This window comes from Microcaecilia unicolor, chromosome 10, assembly GCF_901765095.1.
Source record: "Microcaecilia unicolor chromosome 10, aMicUni1.1, whole genome shotgun sequence".
NCBI lineage: Eukaryota > Metazoa > Chordata > Amphibia > Gymnophiona > Siphonopidae > Microcaecilia > Microcaecilia unicolor.
Genome location: NC_044040.1, coordinates 92805921 through 92828940, shown reverse-complemented (window position 1 = coordinate 92828940; position 23020 = coordinate 92805921). Strand labels below are relative to the sequence as shown.

General features: G+C 42.9%; 1 protein-coding gene across 1 annotated transcript in view; it reads right to left on the bottom strand.

Annotated features, from left to right (window-relative positions):
• Positions 1 to 23020, bottom strand: part of DGKI (diacylglycerol kinase iota) — a 1705262-nt gene that overhangs the window by 1607990 nt on the left and 74252 nt on the right. The window contains 1 exon segment of the mRNA XM_030215620.1: positions 13515 to 13610. Coding sequence (XP_030071480.1) covers positions 13515 to 13610 — 96 coding nt within the window.

The following is a 23020-nucleotide window of genomic DNA, read 5'->3' as shown; positions in this document are numbered from 1 at the left end:
GGGAAGAGGGGAGGTCGATAGGTAGGAAATGGGAGGTCACTTATAAAACACAATTAAAAAGTTGAAGTATATTTTGTATTTGATTATGCATGGCAAACTTAAATGTGTATTCTTTGTTATGTATCTGGCACATAGCTATGTGCAAAATTGTATTGCGAATGTGTTAGTTACGCTATGTTCAGAATTAATAATGTTCAATAAAGACTTCTAAAAATTAAAAAAAAGAACTGGAACACAGTGGACTGGAGTAAGGCTTCACCTACACTTGGCCACCTTTCACCAAGAGTTGCTCTGGGCTTCAGGCGGCCGGTAGGACTTGCAGGACAAGGCAGGACACAGCAGCAAGCTGAAAAATACTAGGAACACTAGAAACATGCTGGGTTCCAGGAAAAACAGCAGGCAAACGAACAATCCAGAAACAAGCCGGGTCAGGGCAGGCTGTAGACAGAAGAATAGTCCAATAAACAATCCGGGTCTGGGCAGGCGGCAGGCAGAAGAATAGTCCAATAAACAATTCGGGTCTGGGCAGGCGGCAGGCAGAAGAATAGTCCAAAAAACAAGCAGAGTAAAAGTCACCAACACGAAAAGCACAAAGGCACTGCAACACTTCACACCAAAGGAACGCCTCTGAAGAACACTGTTGCAAGGCAACTAGGAACCTTACCAGGTGGTTAATAAATACATAAGTACATAAGTAATGCCATACTGGGAAAAGACCAAGAGTCCGTCGAGCTCAGCATCCTGTCCACGACAGCGGCCAATCCAGGCCAAGGGCACCTGGCAAGCTTCCCAAACGTACAAACATTCTATACATGTTATTCCTGGAATTGTGGATTTTTCACAAGTCCATTTAGTAGCGGTTTATGGACTTGTCCTTTAGGAAACCGTCCAACCCCTTTTTAAACTCTGCTAAGCTAACCGCCTTCACCACTTTCTCCGGCAACGAATTCCAGAGTTTAATTACACGTTGGGTGAAGAAATTGTTTTAAATTTACTACACTGTAGTTTCATTGCATACCCCCTAGTCCTAGTATTTTTGGAAAGCGTGAACAGATGCTTCACATCCACCTGTTCCACTCCACTCATTATTTTATATACCTCTATCATGTCTCCCCTCAGCCGTCTCTTCTCCAAGCTGAATAGCCCTAGCCTCCTTAATCTTTCTTCATAGGGAAGTCATCCCATCCCCGCTATCATTTTAGGCAGGTCACAAGGGAGTTCACCAGGTATGGGTGCTGCTTGGTTCCAAAAAACTCCCAAAACAATCTGGAGAGCTGGAAGATCCGGACCAGACCGGACCAGCATATCTTCTGGAACACAGGAAACGGTAAACCATCACTTTGCAGCATTCCCCAGGTCTAAACCCCGGGGACCGAGGTGACTGCGAGCCAGGGACCTGGGCACAACCATGACAGATGCCCTTAAGGCAGTATCTCGGGGACACTTTATGAAAGTAGCGGGAAAACTTAAAAGAAAGAAAGAAGCTGATATGCTATATTGGCGGGGACAGATCAGAGAGTTGGAGCTTAAACATAAACAAACGGGCTCTGTTAAGATTTACAAATCCTTGCAAGCAGCTCGTCTGCAATTGGAAGCCCTGCTGTCCAGGGATCTTGCATTTCTTAATAAGAAGTTGCGGTTGGGAGGGTATGTAGAGCGAAATAAGATCAGTAGGCAATTGGCAATAAAATTGCGTAAATTGCGAGCTGACCGCAATGTCTTTCGAATTAAAGGGCTGGGTGGAGATATCCTTAGAACATCTCAGGAAATCAGGGATAGATTTTGTAATTTTTATGCAGAGCTATACACTCGGGACTCCTCTATAAGAGACGAAGCTGTCCATTCATACCTTGAGGCGATAGATCTACCAACTCTTGCCCCAGAGCTTAAAGTAATGTTGGAAGCTCCGGTTGAGGTGCAGGAAGTTTTAATAGCCATCAAAACATTGAGAAATGGTAAGTCGCCTGGAATGGATGGCTATACCGGTGAATTTTATAAGACCATTGCACCTCAGCTGGCACCCCTCTTAACGGAGGTTTTTAATTATGTACGCTCTGGTGGTGATCTTCCGCCCACAATGAAGGATGCATGGATCGCTGTCATTCCTAAACCCCAAAAAGATGTAATGGAATGTGCATCATTCCGACCTATATCGGTACTGAACGTCGATGTGCGTATTTTGGCTAAGGTGCTGACTATTAGAATGAACTCTGTCTTACCTGCTTTGGTCCACCCGGATCAAGTGGGATTTGTCCCTAATAGACAGGCTTCTGATAATATCAGGCGTACCTTAGATATTACGTACATAGCGAAACAACATGTGATACCCTATTGTTTGCTTAGTGTCGATGCAGAAAAAGCTTTTAATAGGGTGCACTGGGCCTTTTTACACGGTGTGCTAGGGCGGTTTGGTTTTGGGCCTTATTTTATTAATTGGATTAGGGAATTATACTCAAAACCAAAAGCATGTGTTAAGATCAATGGCCAAGTATCCACCTTTTTTGAGTTACAAAGAGGCACCCGTCAAGGATGCCCTCTCTCGCCTTTATTATTTGCCCTTGTGATGGAGCCCTTGGCCCTTGGTATTAGGAGTAACCAGGGGATTCGGGGGGGGGGGGGTGAGGGCAGGGGGGTGGGAATCTAAAATTGCTCTTTTTGCTGATGATGTCCTATTGACTTGTCATCACCCTTGGAGTCCTTACCGATGGTGTTTCAGGAGATGGAAAGATATGGTCAGGTCTCTGGTTTCAAAATTAATATGACTAAGACAGAAGCGTTAGCTCTAGGTACGGCAGATAGGGATTATTGCACCTGTCAACATCTCTACCCTCTGAAGTGGATGACTAAAGGTATACGATACTTAGGAGTTTTCATTACCCGTTCTGTTGAGGACTTAAATAATGCTAATTACACTCCCTTGTTGAAAACGATCCAGAATGATTTAGATCGGTGGGATCCTTTAAGCCTATCATGGTTTGGCAGGATAGCCACCGTGAAAATGAACATTCTGCCACGGCTGCTTTACCTTATTCAAGCTATCCCGTTGCCATTAGCAGAACAGGTACTGCAGTCGATGCAGACCCGGATACAGAAATTCATTTGGCATGGAGGTCGCCCTAGAATCCCCTGCTCTGTTTTGTACAAAGCTCGCAAAACTAGAGGTGGGTTGGGGGTTCCTAACCTGGTACTATATCATAGAGCAGCCCAGGCTAAGGCAGCAGTGGAGTGGTTCCAAGAGCCCGTGCATAAACTTTGGGTGCAATTGGAGCCATACCTAATCCGTAGTCCGCTGAAACTGGGATATCTGTTGTGGCTGCCGCCTAGGCATAGACGCCTAGGGTCTAATTTATGCCCTACCATTCAGTTTACATTATCATGTTGGGACAGACTAGAGCGAGTGAAGGGCTTTTACAACTCCAGGTTGTCTCCCATAGCATATAACTTGGCATTTATTCAGGGTTGCACTCCTTCTGCATTTACTAGGTGGAAAAGACAAGGTTTAGATTTATGGGGACAATTGGTGGATAAAGGGGGTTTTGCAACTTTTCAGGAACTGGCCGAAACATATCACTTGCCTTCCAAGGACCATTATGCTTACTGTCAACTTATTCATTTTCTTGGCACCCCAGGGGTCAAAGATAAATTGTTTGGGGAAGTGACCTTTTTAGAAGAAATGTGTGTATGAAATTTGGGCTCCAAGGGCTTGATTTCTTTGTTATATAAACATCTGAGAGATTCATTACCGGTGACATGTAGACACCACACAAGTTGGGGAAAAAGAATTAGGTACCTCAAATGAAGAAGGGGAGTGGGAGCGCATGGAGCGTGCATCGGTTCGAGTTTCTCCAGCGGTCAATATTCAGCCCCTCGAACAGCTGACACTGAAGCGAAAGGGAAGGCACTCTGAAGCGGCGTCCGTCAATTCCCCCTTCACTTTTGCCAGCGCAGCAGCAGGTAAAAACTAAGAAACAGCCACCACTAAATAATAAAACAAGTTTTAGAGGGTTTTTGATTCAAATGCTGCCCAGCTACTGTATTTATTGGCAGTCCTTCCTCTCCAATTTCCCAAAGCTCACAATAACTTCAACGATCGTAATTACATAATCACAATTAAGAAAAAGGAGCAGCCTCCATTAGCTTTACTGAAGTCTTCAGGTAAAGACACTGCGTGTTTCAAAACTGTACTTATGTAAATAAAGATACCATCACCTCTAATTTAATTTTAACTAGAAGATTTCCTTCTCTGCCTGCACGTGCGGAATGGGAAACAGCGACTAACCAAACTGGCTTCAGCTTTATGACGTCATCCCCAGCTACTGGTGAATTCAACACCCTTGCTTAAACTTCCTTGCTGGCTCCTTCCATCCCCATCATACCGGCTGTAAGATTCATAAGATTGGTTGAAGGAACCAGGCGGAGACAGAGAGGTGGGGAAGCAGGTCATGAGATCAGAGCCACTGCAAGTCAGCTGATCATAGGCAACCAGGAAGTGGAGCTGCAGGTATACAGCAGTCCGGCATTGCAGGGTAGACTGAAATTAATAAATCTGTTTGAGGTTTAATTTCTGTCACTGCAGAATGTTAGAATGATTTAACAAATCTGTTTGAGGTTTAATTTCTGTCACTGCAGAATGTTAGAATGATTTAACAGGTAAAAATATTGACATACATTTTTTTAAACCTGCGTCAGACGATGGTCCAGTTATCCTACCAATAGGTAATTATCACACTGCTTTCTCACATACAGACACACACTCTGTCTCTGTCAGACACACAAACACTCTCTTTTCCAGTCTCAAACACACACACACACACACACACACACACTCTGTCTCTCACAAATACACAGACTGTTTCTCTCACACACATGTGTCTCACACACACACACACACAGAATGTGACTCACACACACAATGTGTCACACACTCTGTCTCTCTTTTTCTCACTGTGTCACACAAAAGCAGGAAACAACAGAATAGAAAAAAAACACAAACAGTGACATTATTATAATTCAGGAAAATTACATGGCAGGGAGCCCGTGAGCCAGAAAGAGACATCAATCAAGACTGAGAGGCAAAGGACAACGGGGTGCAACACAACAGAAAAAAATATATATATAACACACAGAGCGTGAACTCTGTATCACAGTTTCTCTCTTTCTTTCACACACAGACTGGTCTGTCTATCACACTCTATCTCTCTATCACACACATACACACACACAGTCTCTCTCTCTCTCTCTCACACACACACACACACACACACACACACACAGACATTCTGTCTCTAACACACTCTCTCACACAAACACTCTGTCTGTCTGTCTGTCTCTCTCTCTCTCATTCTCTCTCTGACACACACACACTCCATCTCTCACACACACACTCTCTCTCAAACATACACACTCTAAGGAAAACCTTGCTAGCGCCCATTTCATTTCTGTCAGAAACGGGCCTTTTTTTCTAGTGTTTACATATAGTTTATGCTTTTCTAACACTAAATTTGCTCTGCAGATGTTTTATTGTTTGTATAGTATGACCTATTAACAGTTTGATTTCCATATGTTTATTTTATTTGGTGACCTTTAGTAATTTTGTTAATCATTGTACAGTATGTTTATCGCATTTTTTTATTAGATTAAACTGAGTTTATGTTTATTTGTTGCTGTACCCTGCTTTGAGTGCCTTAGTAGTATGGTGAGTCATAAATTCTGTAATAAATAAAGTAATAATTGCTTTAACATGAACACTGATTATTATTATTATACAAGACTTATAGCCTGCAAATATCATTATGGTTCACTGTCAGGCTTATTTTTGAAAGTGAAAGACGCCCACCTTTTGACACAAATCAGAAGGTGGGCCTCCTTCTCCCAGGGTTGCCCAAATCGGCATAATCGAAAGCCGATTTTGGGCATCCCCAACTGCTTTCCGTCGCGGGGACGACCAAAGTTCCCAGGGGCGTGTCGGAGGCGTAGCGAAGGCGGGACTTGGGTGTGCCTAACACATGGGCGTCCCTGATCCATAATCGAAAAAAGAAGGGCATCCCTGATGAGCACTTGGACGACTTTACTTGCTCATTTTTTTGTTACGACCAAGCCACGAAAAGGTGCCCGAACTGACCAGATGACCACCGGAGGGAATCGGGGATCACCTCCCCTTACTCCCCCAGTGGTCACTAACCCCCTTTCACCATAAAAAGAATTCTTTAAAAATATTTTTTGCCAGCCTCTATGCCAGACTCAAATGTCATACTCAGGTCCATCGCAACAGTATGCAGGTCCCTGGAGCAGTTTTAGTGGGTGCAGTGCATGTCAGCCAGGTGGACCCAAGCCCATCCCCCTCTACCTGTTACACTTGTGGTGGTAAATGTGAGCCCTCCAAAACCCACCAGAAACCCACTGTACCCACATATAGGTGTCCCCCTTCACCCATAAGAGCTATGGTAGTGGTGTACAGTTGTGGGTAGTGGGTTGTGGGGGGCTCAGCACACACGGTAAGGGAGCTATGCACCTGGGAGCAATTTATGAAGTCCACCGCAGTGCCCCCTAGGGTGCCCGGTTGGTGTTCTGGCATGTCAGGGGGACCAGTGCATTACGAATGCTGGCTCCTCCCACAACCAAAGGGCTTACATTTGGTCGTTTCTGAGATGGGCATCCTCAGTTTCCATTATTGCCGAAAATCAGAAACGACCAAGTCTAAGGACACCCATCTTTAAGGTTACCTAAATTTCCAGATTTGGGCATCCCCGACCGAATTATCGAAACGAAAGATGAATGTCCATGTTGTTTCGATAATACGGGTTTCCCCTGCGAGGACGTCCTCAGAAAAAATTTGGGCGTCCCTTTCAATTATGCCTCTCTGTGGGTTACAACATTTTTAAAAATGAGCACAATGTTCTAAATACAGTGCAATTTGCCATAACACATAAAATAACCAGCTTAATTAAAACTTCCCACTACATATTTCTTAAATAAAAAAGTTTGAAGCAGCCTCCTAAAAATAAGAAGCTCCAATGGCAGTGAGTTCCAAAATTCTGGAGCTTGATAAGTAAGTGAAGATGATAGAATTCTATTACACCTGACCTTCCTAACGGAGGGAAATGACAGTAAACATTGACCTCGTAAACGATCTGACCCTTCCCCCAAAATTTTGTCATTGCTACAGTTAAATAAAGTGGAGCCTGTCCCTGTATCATCTGAAAAACTGTAAAGCTCAACTTAAAATAAATCCAAGCCTCTACCGGTAACCAATGTGCTTTCAAGAAACAAGGCGACAGAGGCTCGAATTTACCCAAAGAATAAATCAAGCAAACAGCAGTGTTTTGGACTACCTACAGGCCTCTTAAAGAATATTTAGTACAGCCCACATACTTTATTTACAGTAATCAACAACAGTTAAAATTAATGTCTGAACTATGAGCCTAAAAATGAAAGCATCAAAATATTCTTGATGCAACTAAGAGCCCTGTTTACTAAGCAGCGCTAAGGACGCATTAGCATTTTTAGCACGCGCTTAAGCCCATTGGTGACTCTAGCATTTAGCATGCGCTAAAAATGCTAGCGTGGCTTAGTAAACAGGGCCCTAAATGGGTCTTTTACTAAAGCTAAAGCTTAGCTAGAGTTATCTGCAGCAGGGACCATAGGAATAAAATGGGCCATGCTGCAGATAACTCGAGCTAAGCTTTAGTAAAAGACCCCCTACGTTTTTTAAGTTGATAAAAAGATTTCTTGACAACTGAATTTAATTTGTGGCTTCATACTGAATGTGCTGTCAATCACCCCTCCCAATAATTTGGACTCTGTCCCAAAACTAAAACAATCTGATCCCACAGTTACTATATTGTGACAGAATGGATGATCCAAAGGTCCCAACCATAGGAACCGAACCGTGTCTTTTCTTTGTTAAATTTGAGCCGATGCTGTATAATCCAAGACTCAATCAAGTCAAAACATTTTAAAATTTGTGAATAAGTAGTATTCAAAGATGGGACACAAAACTGAGATATCATCAGCATATACAAAACTATGGAGCTGTGCTTGCTATAAAACAACATAGTAAATGAAATGAATGAAATGGTGGCAGATAAAGACCTGTATGGTCCATCAAGTCTGCCCAACAAAATAAACTCATTTTACATGGTATGTGATACTTAAGAGACTGCAACATAATATTAAACAATGTGGGTGAAAGTGGTGAGACCTGTGAAACTCTACAGAGAGACACCCAAGCTTCCAAAATATCAGCACCAGAATAGTCTGGAAGATCCTAGAGTCTGAGAGTTTCATTACCCTAGGATATATTTTTGAGATCATTCTTTCATGATAGCATAATACTCAAACCTCATGGTGTTCTTTTTTTCTGCTATGATATGGAAGATAGATTCAGATAAACTGTAAGAAGAAATCTTGAAAAATATAAAAACAGCAATTTCTTGTTAAGAAAAGGAACATGAGATCAGACATGAAGAGAACTGTGGGATCTGTCCAATCCTCTCAGGAGGGGGGGGGGGGGGGGGGAGACTTAGGGCCTCTTTTACAAATCCGTGCTACCAATTCTTGGTGCGGCAAATGAGAGGAAGCCCATTCAATTCCTATGCTCCACACATGCTCAAAAGATCCTAAACACTTACTGGCTACAACTAGGGCACTATCACTGCATTGATGGTATTAATGATGTAATCACACAACTTTATTGCTTGTCCATGAAGAATATCTGGTACACATTTTTGAACCCTTGAATTATACTGTATAGCTTAGTGACTTGACACTAGAATACATATCACAGATATTCAGCCCATGGTAATCAGCAGTTTCAAAGCCACTGGTCACTGTGGGCTGAACCTAACCTGGATACTCAAAGCTGGGAAAGAAATCAAAGAGGCAGTAAAATATATAGTGGCAACAACAGGAGGGCCAGCACTAAAAACATCAACAACCAGTATGACAACCAGGATAAATGTTATCAGCACAACAAGCCAATACAGCCACATTTCAGCATCTGCCTGCATCAGGGGTAATAAATCTTACTGAAAAAAACAGTGCTCTGCTCACTATATAGGACTTGCTGACTAAGAATCGTCTAATGTCAAGCTGTGATTTTTTTGTTTTGTTTTGTTTGTTTGTTTCTTGCTTGAATCAGTCATATACTTTGTGAAGTCGTTCAATACTACTTGACATTAAAAGATTCTCAGTCAGTAAGTCCTATATAGTGAGTACAGCACTGTGTTTTTGTCCAATAAGATTTATTACCCCGATGCAGAAGGAGGCCAAAACATGGTTGTTAGGTTGATGTGCTAATAAATTTTATCCTGGTTGCCTTACTGGTGTTTGCTGGCGTTTTTACTGCTGGCCCTCCTGGAGGTGCTTTGTCTGGGCACCAACACTGAATATTCAGTTCAGCTTCTGACCCAGAGGTTATACAGGTGCCAGCTGATGTGCAGTGTCAGCACCAGCATAGCGGGGCAGGCAAAGACAGGACTACCATTTGTATGGTCCTCTCTGCCAGGTTACCTATGTAGGCATGGGCACTGGGTGACCGAGGGGTAAAAGGAGCGATCAAGGAAGAAAAAGACGTAGCGGAGAGATTGAATGAATTCTTTGCTTCGGTCTTCACCGAGGAAGATTTGGGTGGGATACCGGTGTTGGAAATGATATTACAAGCGGACAAGTCAGAGAAACTTACTGACTTCACAGTAAACCTGGAGGACATAATGAGGCAGTTCAGCAAACTGAAGAATAGCAAATCTCCTGGACCAGATGGTATTCATCCTAGAGTACTGATAGAACTGAAAATGAGCTTGCGGAGCTACTGCTAGTGATATGCAATTTATCCTTAAAATCGAGCGTGGTACCGGAAGATTGGAGGGTGGCCAATGTAACGCCCATTTTTTAAAAAGGTTCCAGGGGAGATCCTGGAAATTATAGACCAGTGACTCTGACGTCGGTGCCGGGGAAAATGGTAGAGGCTATTATTAAAAACAAAATTACAGAGCACCTCCGAGGACATGGATTACTGAGACCGAGTCAGCACGGCTTTTGTGTGGGGAAATCTTGCCTGACCAATTTACTTCAATTCTTTGAAGGAGTAAACAAACATGTGGACAAAGGGGAGGCGGTTGATATTGTATATCTGGATTTTCAAAAGGCGTTTGACAAGGTACCTCATGAAAGGCTACAGAGGAAATTGGAGGGTCATGGGATAGGAGGAAAAGTCCTATTGTGGATTAAAAACTGTTTGAAGGATAAGAAGCAGAGAGTGGGGTTAAATGGCCAGTATTCACAATGGAGAAGGGTAGTTAGTGGGGTTCCTCAGGGGTCTGTGCTAGGACCGCTGCTTTTTAATATATTTATAAATGATTTTGAGATTGGAGTAACTAGTGAGGTAGTTAAATTTCCTGATGACACAAAGTTATTCAAAGTCGTTAACTCGCAACAGGATTGTGAAAAATTACAGAAGGACCTTACGAGGCTGGGAGACTGGGCGGCTAGATGGCAGATGACATTTAATGTGAGCAAGTGCAAGGTGATGCATGTGGGAAAAAAGAACCCAAATTATAGCTACATCATGCAAGGTTCCACGTTAGGAGTTACGGACCAAGAAAGGGACCTGGGTGTCGTCGTTGATAATACACTGAAACCTTCTGCTCAGTGTGCTGCTGTGGCTCGGAAAGCGAATAGAATTTTGGATGTTCTTTGATTGGGTGACAGGAGAATTGAATCAGGGACAAGCTATGGACGTAATCTACTTAGATTTCAGCAAAGCTTTTGACACGGTTCCCCACAGGAGGCTCTTGAATAAACTGGATGGGCTGAAGATTGGACCCGAAGTGGTGAACTGGATTAGGAACTGGTTGACGGACAGACGCCAGAGGGTGGTGGTGAATAGAATTCGCTCGGAGGAGTGAAAGGTAAGTAGTGGAGTGCCGCAAGGATCGGTGCTGGGGCCGATTCTGTTCAATATATTTGTGAGTGACATTGCTGAAGGGTTAGAAGGTAAAGTTTGCCTATTTGTGGATGATACTAAGATCTGTAACAGAGTGGACACTCCGGAGGGAGTGGAAAACATGAAAAGGGACCTACAGAAGCTAGAAGAATGGTCTAAGGTTTGGCAATTAAAATTCAATGCGAAAAAATGCAAAGTGATGCACTTAGGGAGTAAAAATCCACGGGAGACGTATGTGTTAGGCGGGGAGAGTCTGATAGGTACGGATGGGGAGAGGGATCTTGGGGTGATAGTATCTGAGGATTTGAAGGCGACGAAACAGTGTGACAAGGCAGTGGCCCTATCTAGAAGGTTGTTAGGCTGTATAGAGAGAGGTGTGACCAGCAGAAGAAAGGGGGTGTTGATGCCCCTGTATAAGTCGTTGGTGAGGCCCCACCTGGAGTATTGTGTTCAATTCTGGAGGCCGTATCTTGTTAAGGATGTAAACAGAATTGAAGCGGTGCAAAGAAAAGCTACGAGAATGGTATGGGATTTGCGTTACAAGACGTATGAGGAGAGATTTGCGGAGCTGAACATGTACACTCTGGAGGAAAGGAGAAACAGGGGTGATATGATACAGACGTTCAAATATTTGAAAGGTATTAATCTGCAAACGAACCTTTTCCGGAGATGCGAAGGCAGTAGAACGAGAGGACATGAAATGAGATTGAAGGGGGGCAGACTCAAGAAAAATGTCAGGAAGTATTTTTTCACGGAGAGAGTAGTGGATGCTTGGAATGCCCTCCCGCGGGAGGTGGTGGAAACGAAAATGGTAACGGAATTCAAACATGCGTGGGATAAACATAAAGGAATTCTACTCAGAAGGAATGGATCCTAAGGAGCTTAGACGAGATTGGGTGGCAAAGCTGGTGGCGGGAGACGGAGATGGTGCTGGGCAGACTTATACGGTCTGTGCCCGGAAAAGGACAGGTACAAATCAAGGTAAGGTATACACAAAAAGTAGCACATATGAGTTTATCTTGTTGGACAGACTGGATGGACCGCGCAGGTCTTTTTCTGCCGTCATCTACTATGTTACTATGGGTATTATTAGGAAAGGTATGGAAAACAGGTGTTAGGATGTTATAATGCCGTTATATCGCACCTTGAGTATTGTGTTCAATTCTGGTCGCCGCATCTCAAGAAAGATAAGGTGGAATTGGAAAAGGTGCAGCAAAGGGCGACTAAAATGATAGCAGGGATGGGACGATTTCCCTATGAAGAAAGACTAAGGAGGCTAGGGCTTTTCAGCTTGGAGAAGAGACGGCTGAGGGGAGACATGATAGAGGTATATAAAATAATGAGTGGAATGGAACAGGTGGATGTGAAGCGTCTGTTCACGCTTTCCAAAAATACTAGGACTAGGGGGCATGCGATAAAACTACAGTGTAGTAAATTTAAAACAAATCAGAGAAAATGTTTCTTCACCCAACGCGTAATTAAACTCTGGAATTCGTTGCCGCAGAACATGGTGAAGGCGGTTAGCTTGGCAGAGTTTAAAAAGGGGTTAGACGGTTTCCTAAAGGACAAGTCCATAAACCACTACTAAATGGACTTGGGAAAAATCCACAATTCCAGGAATAACATGTATAGAATGTTTGTACGTTTGGGAAGCTTGCCAGGTGCCCTTGGCCTGGATTGGCCGCTGTCGTGGACAGGATGCTGGGCTCGATCGACCCTTGGTCTTTTCCCAGTGTGGCATTACTTATGTACTTATGTACTGAATATGGCTGGTCCCTGCATATCTGCCGGCTCCTCCCTGATACTGCCCACAAACCGCCCCAGCACTAACCACACAGGCCCCGAGTCAGTAAATGGTGCCAGAAAAAAACTGATGCAGAGTGATATTCTATAAGTTGAATGCTCTTTATAGAATAGTACTTAGAGCCCATTCCCATGCCCAAATTTGGGCGCCGGTATTTATGCCTGGTATAAATGCTGGTGCCCAACTCATGGATACAAGAATGGCAGTATCCAAATTTTTGGAATGCTCCTACTACCTTCCTGGCCACACTCCCTTTTGAGCTGCGCACTAGGGGATCTGGGCGTAGGGGATCTGGGTGTGTGAGGTTATAGACTAGCACAAATTTGGGCTCCATATACAGAATACGGGGGACAGTGCCACAGAGGTCAAAGGGGATATTCAGCAGCACTGTGCTATTAAGTGATTGTGAGCCCTCCTGGGACAGAGAAATATCCAGAGTACCTGAATGTAACTCACCTTGAGCTACTACTGAAAAAGGTGTGAGCAAAATCTAAACAAATAAATAGGTGTCACTGAATTTCCAAAGAAGGCTTACTGGGTGTGGTTTAAGCAAGCAGAGGTCTGTCCTATTTGCTTAAACCATGTTGAATATCAGCCCCATAATTTTTAACCTTTACATCACTGATGACTGGAGACTATTGGCACAGGGATAATTTTGCTTCTTGTAGGCTGTACTTTTGGAGCATCTATGAGGAAAAAGTTAGGACCAGGTGTTTGGATTGAGATTACTTATATTACATACAACAGAATAAAAAGTGAAACACTCACTGCAAACTTTACTTGGCAGCTTTCCTCACCAAGATAGCACAGGTCCCCTGAGATGTTAGTCTCAAGCCACAGGTGTTCTCCATTCACTGCATTTTCCTGCGGAGCAACAAATAGTTTGTGAAAACCTTGAGCTCTTTTAATTGACTTTTACCGCCATTGATATACATACATTCAGGCATACATACACAGATCCTCTTTGGCCTTTCACCTCTTTGATGGCCTAACCCAGGGGTAGGCAACTCTGGTCCTCGAGAGCCGCAGGCAGGTCAGGTTTTTAGGATATCCACAATGAATATGCAGGAGATAAATTTGCAAGCACTGCCTCCATGGTATGCAAATCTATCTCCTGCATATTCATTGTGGATATCCTGAAAACCTGACCTGCCTGCGGCTCTCGAGGACCGGAGTTGCCTACCCTTGGCCTAACCATCTCCAAGAACTTATTTATATTGAATTGTCAATAGAACAACAAACAATACGAGATGTTCCCAATGTTTCTTTCTATAAAGACAATTCAAAAATTCCAAATGTCCTGTATTAGACTTTGTTTTGTAATTTTTTTTATTTCAACTATAAAAAAAAGCCCAGGTATCTATCTAGGGTATCTTCTCTTTATTACAACATCTGTTCAGAGGGATCCTTGTAAGTACTGAAATTATAGCAAAACCAGAGCAAAGTGGCTAAATCACTGAATCAGCAGATCATTGACCTTTTGAGCTGAGGTCACTACAACCAAAATGTAACATTCCAGATCAGTTACTTCAGCTTGCAACATGATAGAGTAGACGGTTAAAGGGGTCTTTTATCAGCTAGGTAAGAATCATGCTGATCTAACATAACACTGTGTAGGGAACTTGGGACCCCTAATGTTTGTATGTTCAGAGCACCCCTCAGGATAATGAAACAAGGATTACCTGTAAGATTTATTTCATCCCCACCCCCCTAATTATTCTGTGTGATGTTTTCGATCCTTGCTAACTAGATCAGGCTGCAGGATGGCCTTTTGAAATTGTGCAAGGACAGTCATGTGACCCACACTCCTTCCAACTAGACTGGAACCAAAAACATGTTTACACATTTAGTGTGATTTGTTGGGCAAGAATGGGAGAAGGGGAAGTGGACCTTTTACTGAGGTAGATGTGTGTGGGTGGGAGACAGTTATACAAGATCTTGGAGAGAGGGTGCGTTAAGAGAATGGGAACAAAAAACTGTTTTTTTCTGTATTTTTGCTGACCAACGTTAAGGTCATGTCTAGGGCAAGACACTGTACAAGACAGCTTAAGAATTTATTGATTGTGAACTTTGTTACAAGCTTTCAGAGGATAAGTACAAGAATATAGAATGGTCCAATGTAATTAGGATAACTTTAATGGATATTTAGATTTATATTAATCTTTGGGTCAAGATTTCCTGTGTTTCATACAGTTTGAAACCACATTATATCTAGATAGTGAAAAGGGGAAGTTGGTAACTGTCTGTTAGCTCAACCACAAGGTCAGTTGGTGCATATAGTTTGGATATGTGATACAAAAATACTGCTGAAATAGCATGAGGAGGGGGGCATGGAATTTGTGACAGAAGGTATGGTGGAAGAGAAGTTTCTAGTAGGTGGATGAAGACAGCATGACTTTGTGACTCAGAGTCAGGTGGGGTGACGTAACTGCTATTCTAAGAATTAGGGTATGAACTGATAATTGATAGGATAAAAGTCAGATGTGGGTGACATGGAGGGGCATAATCGAACGGCGCCGGCGAAATAGATTGCCGGTTATCTATTTTGGCGCCACCGCAACAGCTGGCCAGAACCATATTATCGAAAAAGATGGCCGGCCATCTTTTTTTTGATAATACGGTTTAGCCCTGCCAAATGCCAGAGTTCGCCGGGTTTGAGATGGCCGGTTTTGTTTTTCAGCGATAATGGAAAAAAATGCCGGCCATCTCAAACCCGGCGAAATCCAAGGCATTTGGTCGTGGGAGGCGTCAGTATTTGTAGTGCACTGGTCCCCCTCACATAGGGGGTACTTCTAAAAATTTTTTTTAATATACAAATAGCTCCCAGGTGCATAGCTCCCTTACCTTGGGTGCTGAGTCCCTCCAAATCCCCCCCAAACCCACTCCCCACAACTCTACACCATTACCATAGCCCTTATGGGTGAATGGGGGCACCTACATGTGGGTACAGTGGGTTTTGGGGGGGGTTTGGAGGGCTCAACACTTAGCACCACAAGTGTAACAGGTAGGGGGGGATGGACCTGGGTCTGCCTGCCTGAAGTGCACTGCACCCATTAAAAACTGCTCCAGGGACTTGCATACTGCTGTCAGGAAGCTGGGTATGACATTTGAGGCTGGCATACAGGCTGGCAAAAAAGGTTTTTATTTTTTTAGTGTGGGAGGGGGTTGGTGACCATTGGGGGAGTATGGGGAGGTCATCCCCCATTCCCTCCAGTGGTCATCTGGTGAGTTGGGGCACCATTTTGAGGCTTGGTCGTGAAAATAAAAGGACCAAGTAAACCCGGCGAAATACTGATTAACTCCGCTTTTTTTCCATTATCCGCAAAAGCCGGCCATCTGGTAGCCACGCCCATGCCCGCCCATGTCCCGCCTTTGCTACGCCGCCAACATGCCCCCTTGAGCTTTTGCCGGCGCAGCAAAGGGAAAGCGATGAAGGTGTCAAAAAAGCACCTTTCGATTATACTGATTTCGCCACTTTTGAGATCGCCGGCCATCTCCCGATTTATGTCGGAAGATCGCCGGCGATCACTTTCGAAAATAAGCCTGATAGGAAAGTAGATGATTGGTTAGTGGGATGTGCTAAGATGGTAATTAGTTTCCGGATTATGAACATGTACTAAATCCAATTGTATAAAAATGAGAGAAATCTATGTACGGAGGGCTTCCTTGTTCCCAAGGCAGTGAACTGGCTTGGAGACAAAGGGGTCTCTCTAATCATTTCTTTTCTGTATTTCAGTCTTGCATTAGCTTGAGCTACTACTTACTTGTTTCTAGAATAACCTTTTCTTTTTATTTCACTTCTGAGTATTATTTGTTTTATTAGTGTAAGAAACAAACCCAAGAACGTGGGTGTTCTAGCAGTAATCAGTTGGGGTTTTGCTAACGGAGGTGATTATCTAATGTGTGATAATTGTAAACACACCCCAACAACTGTGATAGGCTTATTGGGAAGCTTTAATTGAACCTGACAAGACTCATACAGAATTATGTTTCTTTCTATATGGTGATATAGGTGCCAGATTATCCAAGATGATAAGCACAAGCAAAAATAATTCAGTTCGTTTTTTGATTTTTCAGAATTTTTTCCAATTTTCAGAATTTTGTTTTTGTTTCATTTTCACATATTTGTTTTAATTTTAAATAAGAAAACAATTTTAACACATATTGGGATTTGACATGCAGAAATCAATTGTACACATAATTTCTAGGTCCATGTATGTTAAAATTGATTTTCTGAGCACTACATTTGTTAAGACACAGTAACAAACCAAATGCATATTGACAAATGGTACAGCTGGTTTTTAAAGCCAGACCAAAAGATATTCAAGCTATTTTGTCTCAGGCAAGAACAAGAATCTTACCTTTCAACTAGAAAGTGAACTTTCCCAATTTAAATAAACATGACTTTTCTGTGGACTTCTATCTAGAAACCAGAAAGACTTTAGACACCCTTCTGACAGACCAATAGAGCTTATTACAACCACCAAACAAGTGAGGTACACAGATTAGATATTTGGATGGAGTTATATTTCCTGTTCTGAGTGATCAGGGTTGACAGAGAAGCTGAAACCAGATATGTCTTGGTCAAAATTGAGCTATGAATAATGCCTTAGGTTTCTGGTCTCTTCTAAAATTTTCCAAGGTTGTTACCCTCAGGGATATTGGAGAATTCCTTTATTTTAAAATGTTTACATGTACAGAAGTTCTGTCCCCCAATGAAGAGAGAATGCAACTATCACTATTCTTCTTTCTGATCTCCTCATGGAGTAGAACACTCATAACATCTTGTGCTTTCATTTCATTTATTCCAAGTTATATATCATTTTAAAGCATCTCAAAATGGTTTACAGTATAAATAAAATATCCAATATCAAATAAATAAAATAAATGTTAAGCATCACTTATCATCTAACCTCAGTAAGCATGTTGGGGACTTTCCTAGCAGTTAACACAAAAAAAAAATACACTTAGTATGTGTTAACTGTACTACGGATAATATAGATGCATTTAGGAGGGTAATTTTCTGTAACTCAACTAAAGTTAGGTGCAAGATGATGCGTGCTAAGCATGAATTGTTATGCACACAACAGACATTATAGAATACTGGTGTAAGTCCGTATTTACACATCTAACTTCAGGTGTGAGCACTTACACTAGCTCAATGGCTAATGTAAATGCTTGTGCCTAACTGTAGGTAATTAGATACATAAATGTTATTCTATTACCTGTGTCCTCAACTGCCTAACATGCCCTTGACCTGCCCTTGCCCCTCCCAGATCTACATCCCCCTTCAAGTTGCTTATCCTGGAATTTGAGCACACAATTTATAGAATACTGACTAAAGGCAGTCACATGCTTTACTGCCCATTAGTGCCAGTCTGCACCAATTAACATAAATTAGAGCCAATAATTGGTTAAGGACACTTAGCAGCTAATTAATTAAATTATGTGTTATGTTATGTGCACAAATTTGGGTAATAGTTGAAATTTTGGGCATGTATTTTAAGGGGCTTTGATGTTAGCTTCAGAACTTACTAAGAACAGTGCTGGGCAGACTTCTACGGTCTGTGCCCTGAGAAAGGCAAGGACAAATCAAACTCGAGTATACATATAAAGTATCACATACCATGTAAATGAGTTTATCTTGTTGGGCAGACTGGATGGACTGTACAGGTTTTTACTTGCCGTCCTCTACTATGTTACTATGTTATGTTATGTATGTAACTGTCTAGAATTAGAGGCTTAATGTATATTTTACAGGTAGGTATACACATAGGCTTAGTGTGGGTGGATTATGGGTGGGATTCACAGTTGCACATGCACCCCCAAATTATATATATGGAGTCCAAAAATGTGCAGTCAAATCTATGTGCATTGCTGGTTGCTGCACACACCTTAATTGGTTAACAAGCCAATCAGCACCGATAACTACTACTACTACTTATCATTGACCACTAACAAGCAATTATCAGCAATAATTGGACTTTACGTGCACATCCCTCCATGCATATTCTATAAAGTTATGCACTAGTTTTCTACGGCACATAACTGAAAAAAGGCGCGTGATGAGGGAGTGTGTCTATAATTTATGCACACTGTTATAGAATCACGCCCAGGGGTGTGCTGGTAAATTTTTAACAACAGGCTCTTTCTCCGGACGTAGCCAGCTCTGCAGTTGGAAGGGCCAGGGGTGGCCGGGGTGGGGTGGGGGAGCAACACTTGCCTCTCTCTCCTCCCTCCCTTCATGTGGGCACGGTAGGCAATAAATGGACTGCCACCACTCCCAACATCTTGCTTTGAGCAGCATGCAGGAACTTCTCTCACATGCATGAGAAGTCCCAGCCTGCTGCCCAGAGCTGGAAACAAGGAGCAGGGAGCAGCAGTAGTCTATTTACTTGGCTGGCAGGGCTCAGCATCCCCACCAGCAAAGTTAAAGTAGCCATGGAGGGCCCTACTTTAACAACTGGCTCCCAAAATTCTTAAAAACTTAACAACCGGCTCTTGCGAGCCTGTGAGAGCCTGCTCCAGCACACCACTGATTCACGCCTAACTGTGCATAAACTGACCACCGATATAAAGGCCAGCTCTGAACAGGCCTAACTGCTGCAGCTATTGTTCAGCACTGAGCAATTCTGTACAATGCATTTTTCGTTGTTCTTTTCTCCAAAATAATTAATGTCAACTGTGTTGACTTGAGGAACATGTAGGTGCTTACCAAAGACAGATAATCACTCAGATAGCAATTACTCTGGACTCGTGTAGCTAGAGATTTGAAAGCCCCTAAGTGGCCCTTGGGTCCGAGCTAAGCTGTCGCTAATGAAGGAATAATACCAATATGAAAATATATATTATTTATTATACATATAAAAATAAGCAAAAATGACAAGCAGGATATAAAAATATACTACATAAAAATATGATAAGGATTACACGAATAGATATCTGGATATATAGGTATATATGATTACACAACTACAATGCTATCCTGACAAGAAATTACCAACTCGGTAGCTGTATTAGGCTACAGACCATGTGCCTGAAAAATAAGCAAACCTTAGCCAGCAAAAACACAGATCACTAACCAGGGGCGTAGCTACAGGTGGGCCTGGGTGGGCCCAGGCCAGTGGTGTGCTGGTAAATGTTTAACAGCAGGCTCTCCCCCCCCCCCCCCCCCCCCCACCTCTGCGCCCCCTAAATTGAAGAGCTGGCTATAGCTGGGGAGAGAGCCTGGGGGGGGCAATGCATTACTCCAGGAAAAAAAATTAATGATCCCAGGTTCCAATCTAATTCATGTTTAATGTGGGATAAAATGCCATAAATAAGTAAATAAATATAAACTTTAAATGTTGAGCACCTGATTCTCAAAGTGGACATATTCCAAACACTATAATGAAAATAAAATTATTTTTTCTACCTTTGTTGTCTGGTGACTTTGTTTTTCTAATCATGCTGGCCCACTATCCGATTCTGCTGCTATCTGTCCTCTTAACTCTGTTTCCAGGGCTTCCTTTCCATTTATTTCTTTACTTTCCGCCTTTCTTCTTCATTTCTTGTCCTACATCTGTAAAAAAAAAGTTGGGTCCTGCGCAGACGACTGTCCAGTGGATCCAGCTTCTGCCTATCTTCTTCATCCATGTGCAGTTTTTCTCCTCTCTTCCTTTTCCCTCATCTCATCTCCTTCCTCACTCTTCCCTCCCCTTCATCCATGTCCAGCATTTCTTCTCTCTCCCTTCCCTCTCCTCCATCCATTTCCAGCAACTCTCCTCTCCCCTGCCCCCCTCCAGCCATCCATACCCACCCAGCAATTCTCTCCTCTCCCCTGCCCCCCTTCCAGCCATCCATACCCACCCAGTGATTCTCTCCTCTCCCCTGCCCCCTCCAGCCATCCATACCCACCCAGCGATTCTCTCTCCCCTGCCCCCCTCCAGCCATTCACACCCACCCAGCAATTCTCCTCTCTCCCCTGCCCCCTCCAGCCATCCATACCCACCCAGCGATTCTCTTTGCTCCCCTGTCCCCCCTCCAGCCATCCACACCCACCCAGCGATTCTCTTCGCTCTCCTGCCCCCTGATGGCACAAGGAAAGCAAGTTTGGTCCAGTGAAGACTAACTCAAAATAACCTGGCTGTTCCTTAGCTGGGCCCTAGTATTACCATATTGAGAATGTCACCATACCAAGCCTCTGGGGTAATGCTCCACTAATAAGTTAAAAGATTAACTGGATTTCTTGAAAGGATTATATAAACTTAGGATGCATCATGACTAGGGACACACACATACGTTTATTTATTCAATATCACAATTCTTCATACAGCCACAAAACAACCTTTTAGGGTAGATAGTGTTCACAATGAGCTCCTTTTATTACCGACCAGACAGAGATAAGAGTTTTCAGTTTTGGCACAGTATAAGTTATCATAAGAGCAAAATATAAGAAAACCAATATGGGTTGCATTAGGGGCTTATATAGCATATATATATATATATATATATATATATATATATATATATATATATATATATATATATATATATAATTATTATTATTATTATTTGTTACAATTGTATCCCACATTTTCCCACATATTTGCAGGCTCAATGTGGCTTACAGATTCAAAAGAAATCTGCATGAAACAAAATATTTATTTTGACTAATAAAACCACTTCCCTCTGAAACATGTTCAAAACAGAATAATCCATTTGTGTATCTAAAAGGTAAACTTCTACAAAACAGATGAAGATCTGATTCCATGTGTGCCCCAATGAAAGGAGAGTTTAATTCTACTTCCATTTAATTTCAATATATTCCATCAACTTTATAACACCAGGCTTCCCATGGTAGATTACAACAACAACAGTTAAGACGAACCCATCAGGAAACAGGATATCCTCACTGAAAGTTGGCCATCTGTATTGTATACAGTGTATTTATTTATTTATTTTTATAGTGTAGAAAAATGAGCACAAAATACAGAGTTTTAAATTGCTGTTTCTACCAGCTATAATAATTTCTTAAAATGTGTTAGTGATATTCAATTGTTATTTCATGAAATTTATATCTAGACTATATGGGAAGCTTTCAAATAAATTAAAAAGATTCCAATAAGTAAAAAAAAAAAATAATAAAAACTTTTGACCTCTGCATTTTAAGGTACTACCTATCCAATTGAAACAGCTATAGAGTTGGTACACAGGCAATAAAGAACGACAACATGGATGCAGCAGCTCATAGGTTTGCTTGCTTGGTTTGAGGAGCTGACAGATGTGCGGGGGGGGGGGGGCAGTGAAAACAGAGATTTACCAAACTGGCTTCCTTACCGTGGTGGAATAGATAGGCAGCGCAGCAGGCTCATCAGTTTCTTTCAAACCTCCTTGGTCCCAACTCCCGACAATGTCCTTTGACTGCCGCGTCCTGCCTACGCGGAAACAGCAAGTTGAATCAGAGTAGGCGGGACGTGGCAGCAGAAGGCCCCCGATGCTGGCAATGCATCCTGACCTGTTCTAACCACCGCCTGTAGCTACTACAGGTATGGCAGAGGAGTGGACGACGACGACAGGCGGGGGTGGAGAGGTTGAGGGAGGGAGGGAGCGGATGCGAGAAGGAAGAGAGAAACCGAAGGGACAAAATAAAACTTAAAATGCATGGGGCAGCGGGAAGGGCAGCAGGAGAGAGATAATCGGAACATGGACGGTGCGTGCAGCAAGTGTTTTTTTGGGGGTGGGGGGCAGCCGGGGGACAATGCTCCCCCAACCACTTGACTACTACTACAAATCTGTCCTCCCTCAACAAACAGGCCCCCCGGCCCAGCAAGGAGTCTGATTAAAATAATTCTTACCAGAGGCAGGGTATGCTGCTTGCTGTGACGGTGTACGGCTCCCTGACCAGCTGAGCGCTGCTGAGGTGAACCAGGCAGCCCACGAGTGATGAGCACACAAATATCTTGCCAATGCAGCACGAGGAGGCAGGGCTGCCACACACCACGCATGCACCAATATCAGGTGACAGCTGGTGTGTTTGGATATGCGTGCCTCCAGCCTCCCGCTGTAATTTGTAGGGGAAAAAAAACGTTGTCCCATCCCTGCTGACAGCTGAACAACCAGCTCGCAAAATTCTTCAAAAATTAACAACCAGCTCTGCAGAGCCGGTGTGAGCCGGCTCCAGCACACCACTGATGTAAACCCTCAGAAAGAACATAGACAAACATCAGCAGCAACAAGAATTCCAATTCGACTTATAGCTCTAGTAATGACCCCAGGTTTTTAAGATTTTATTA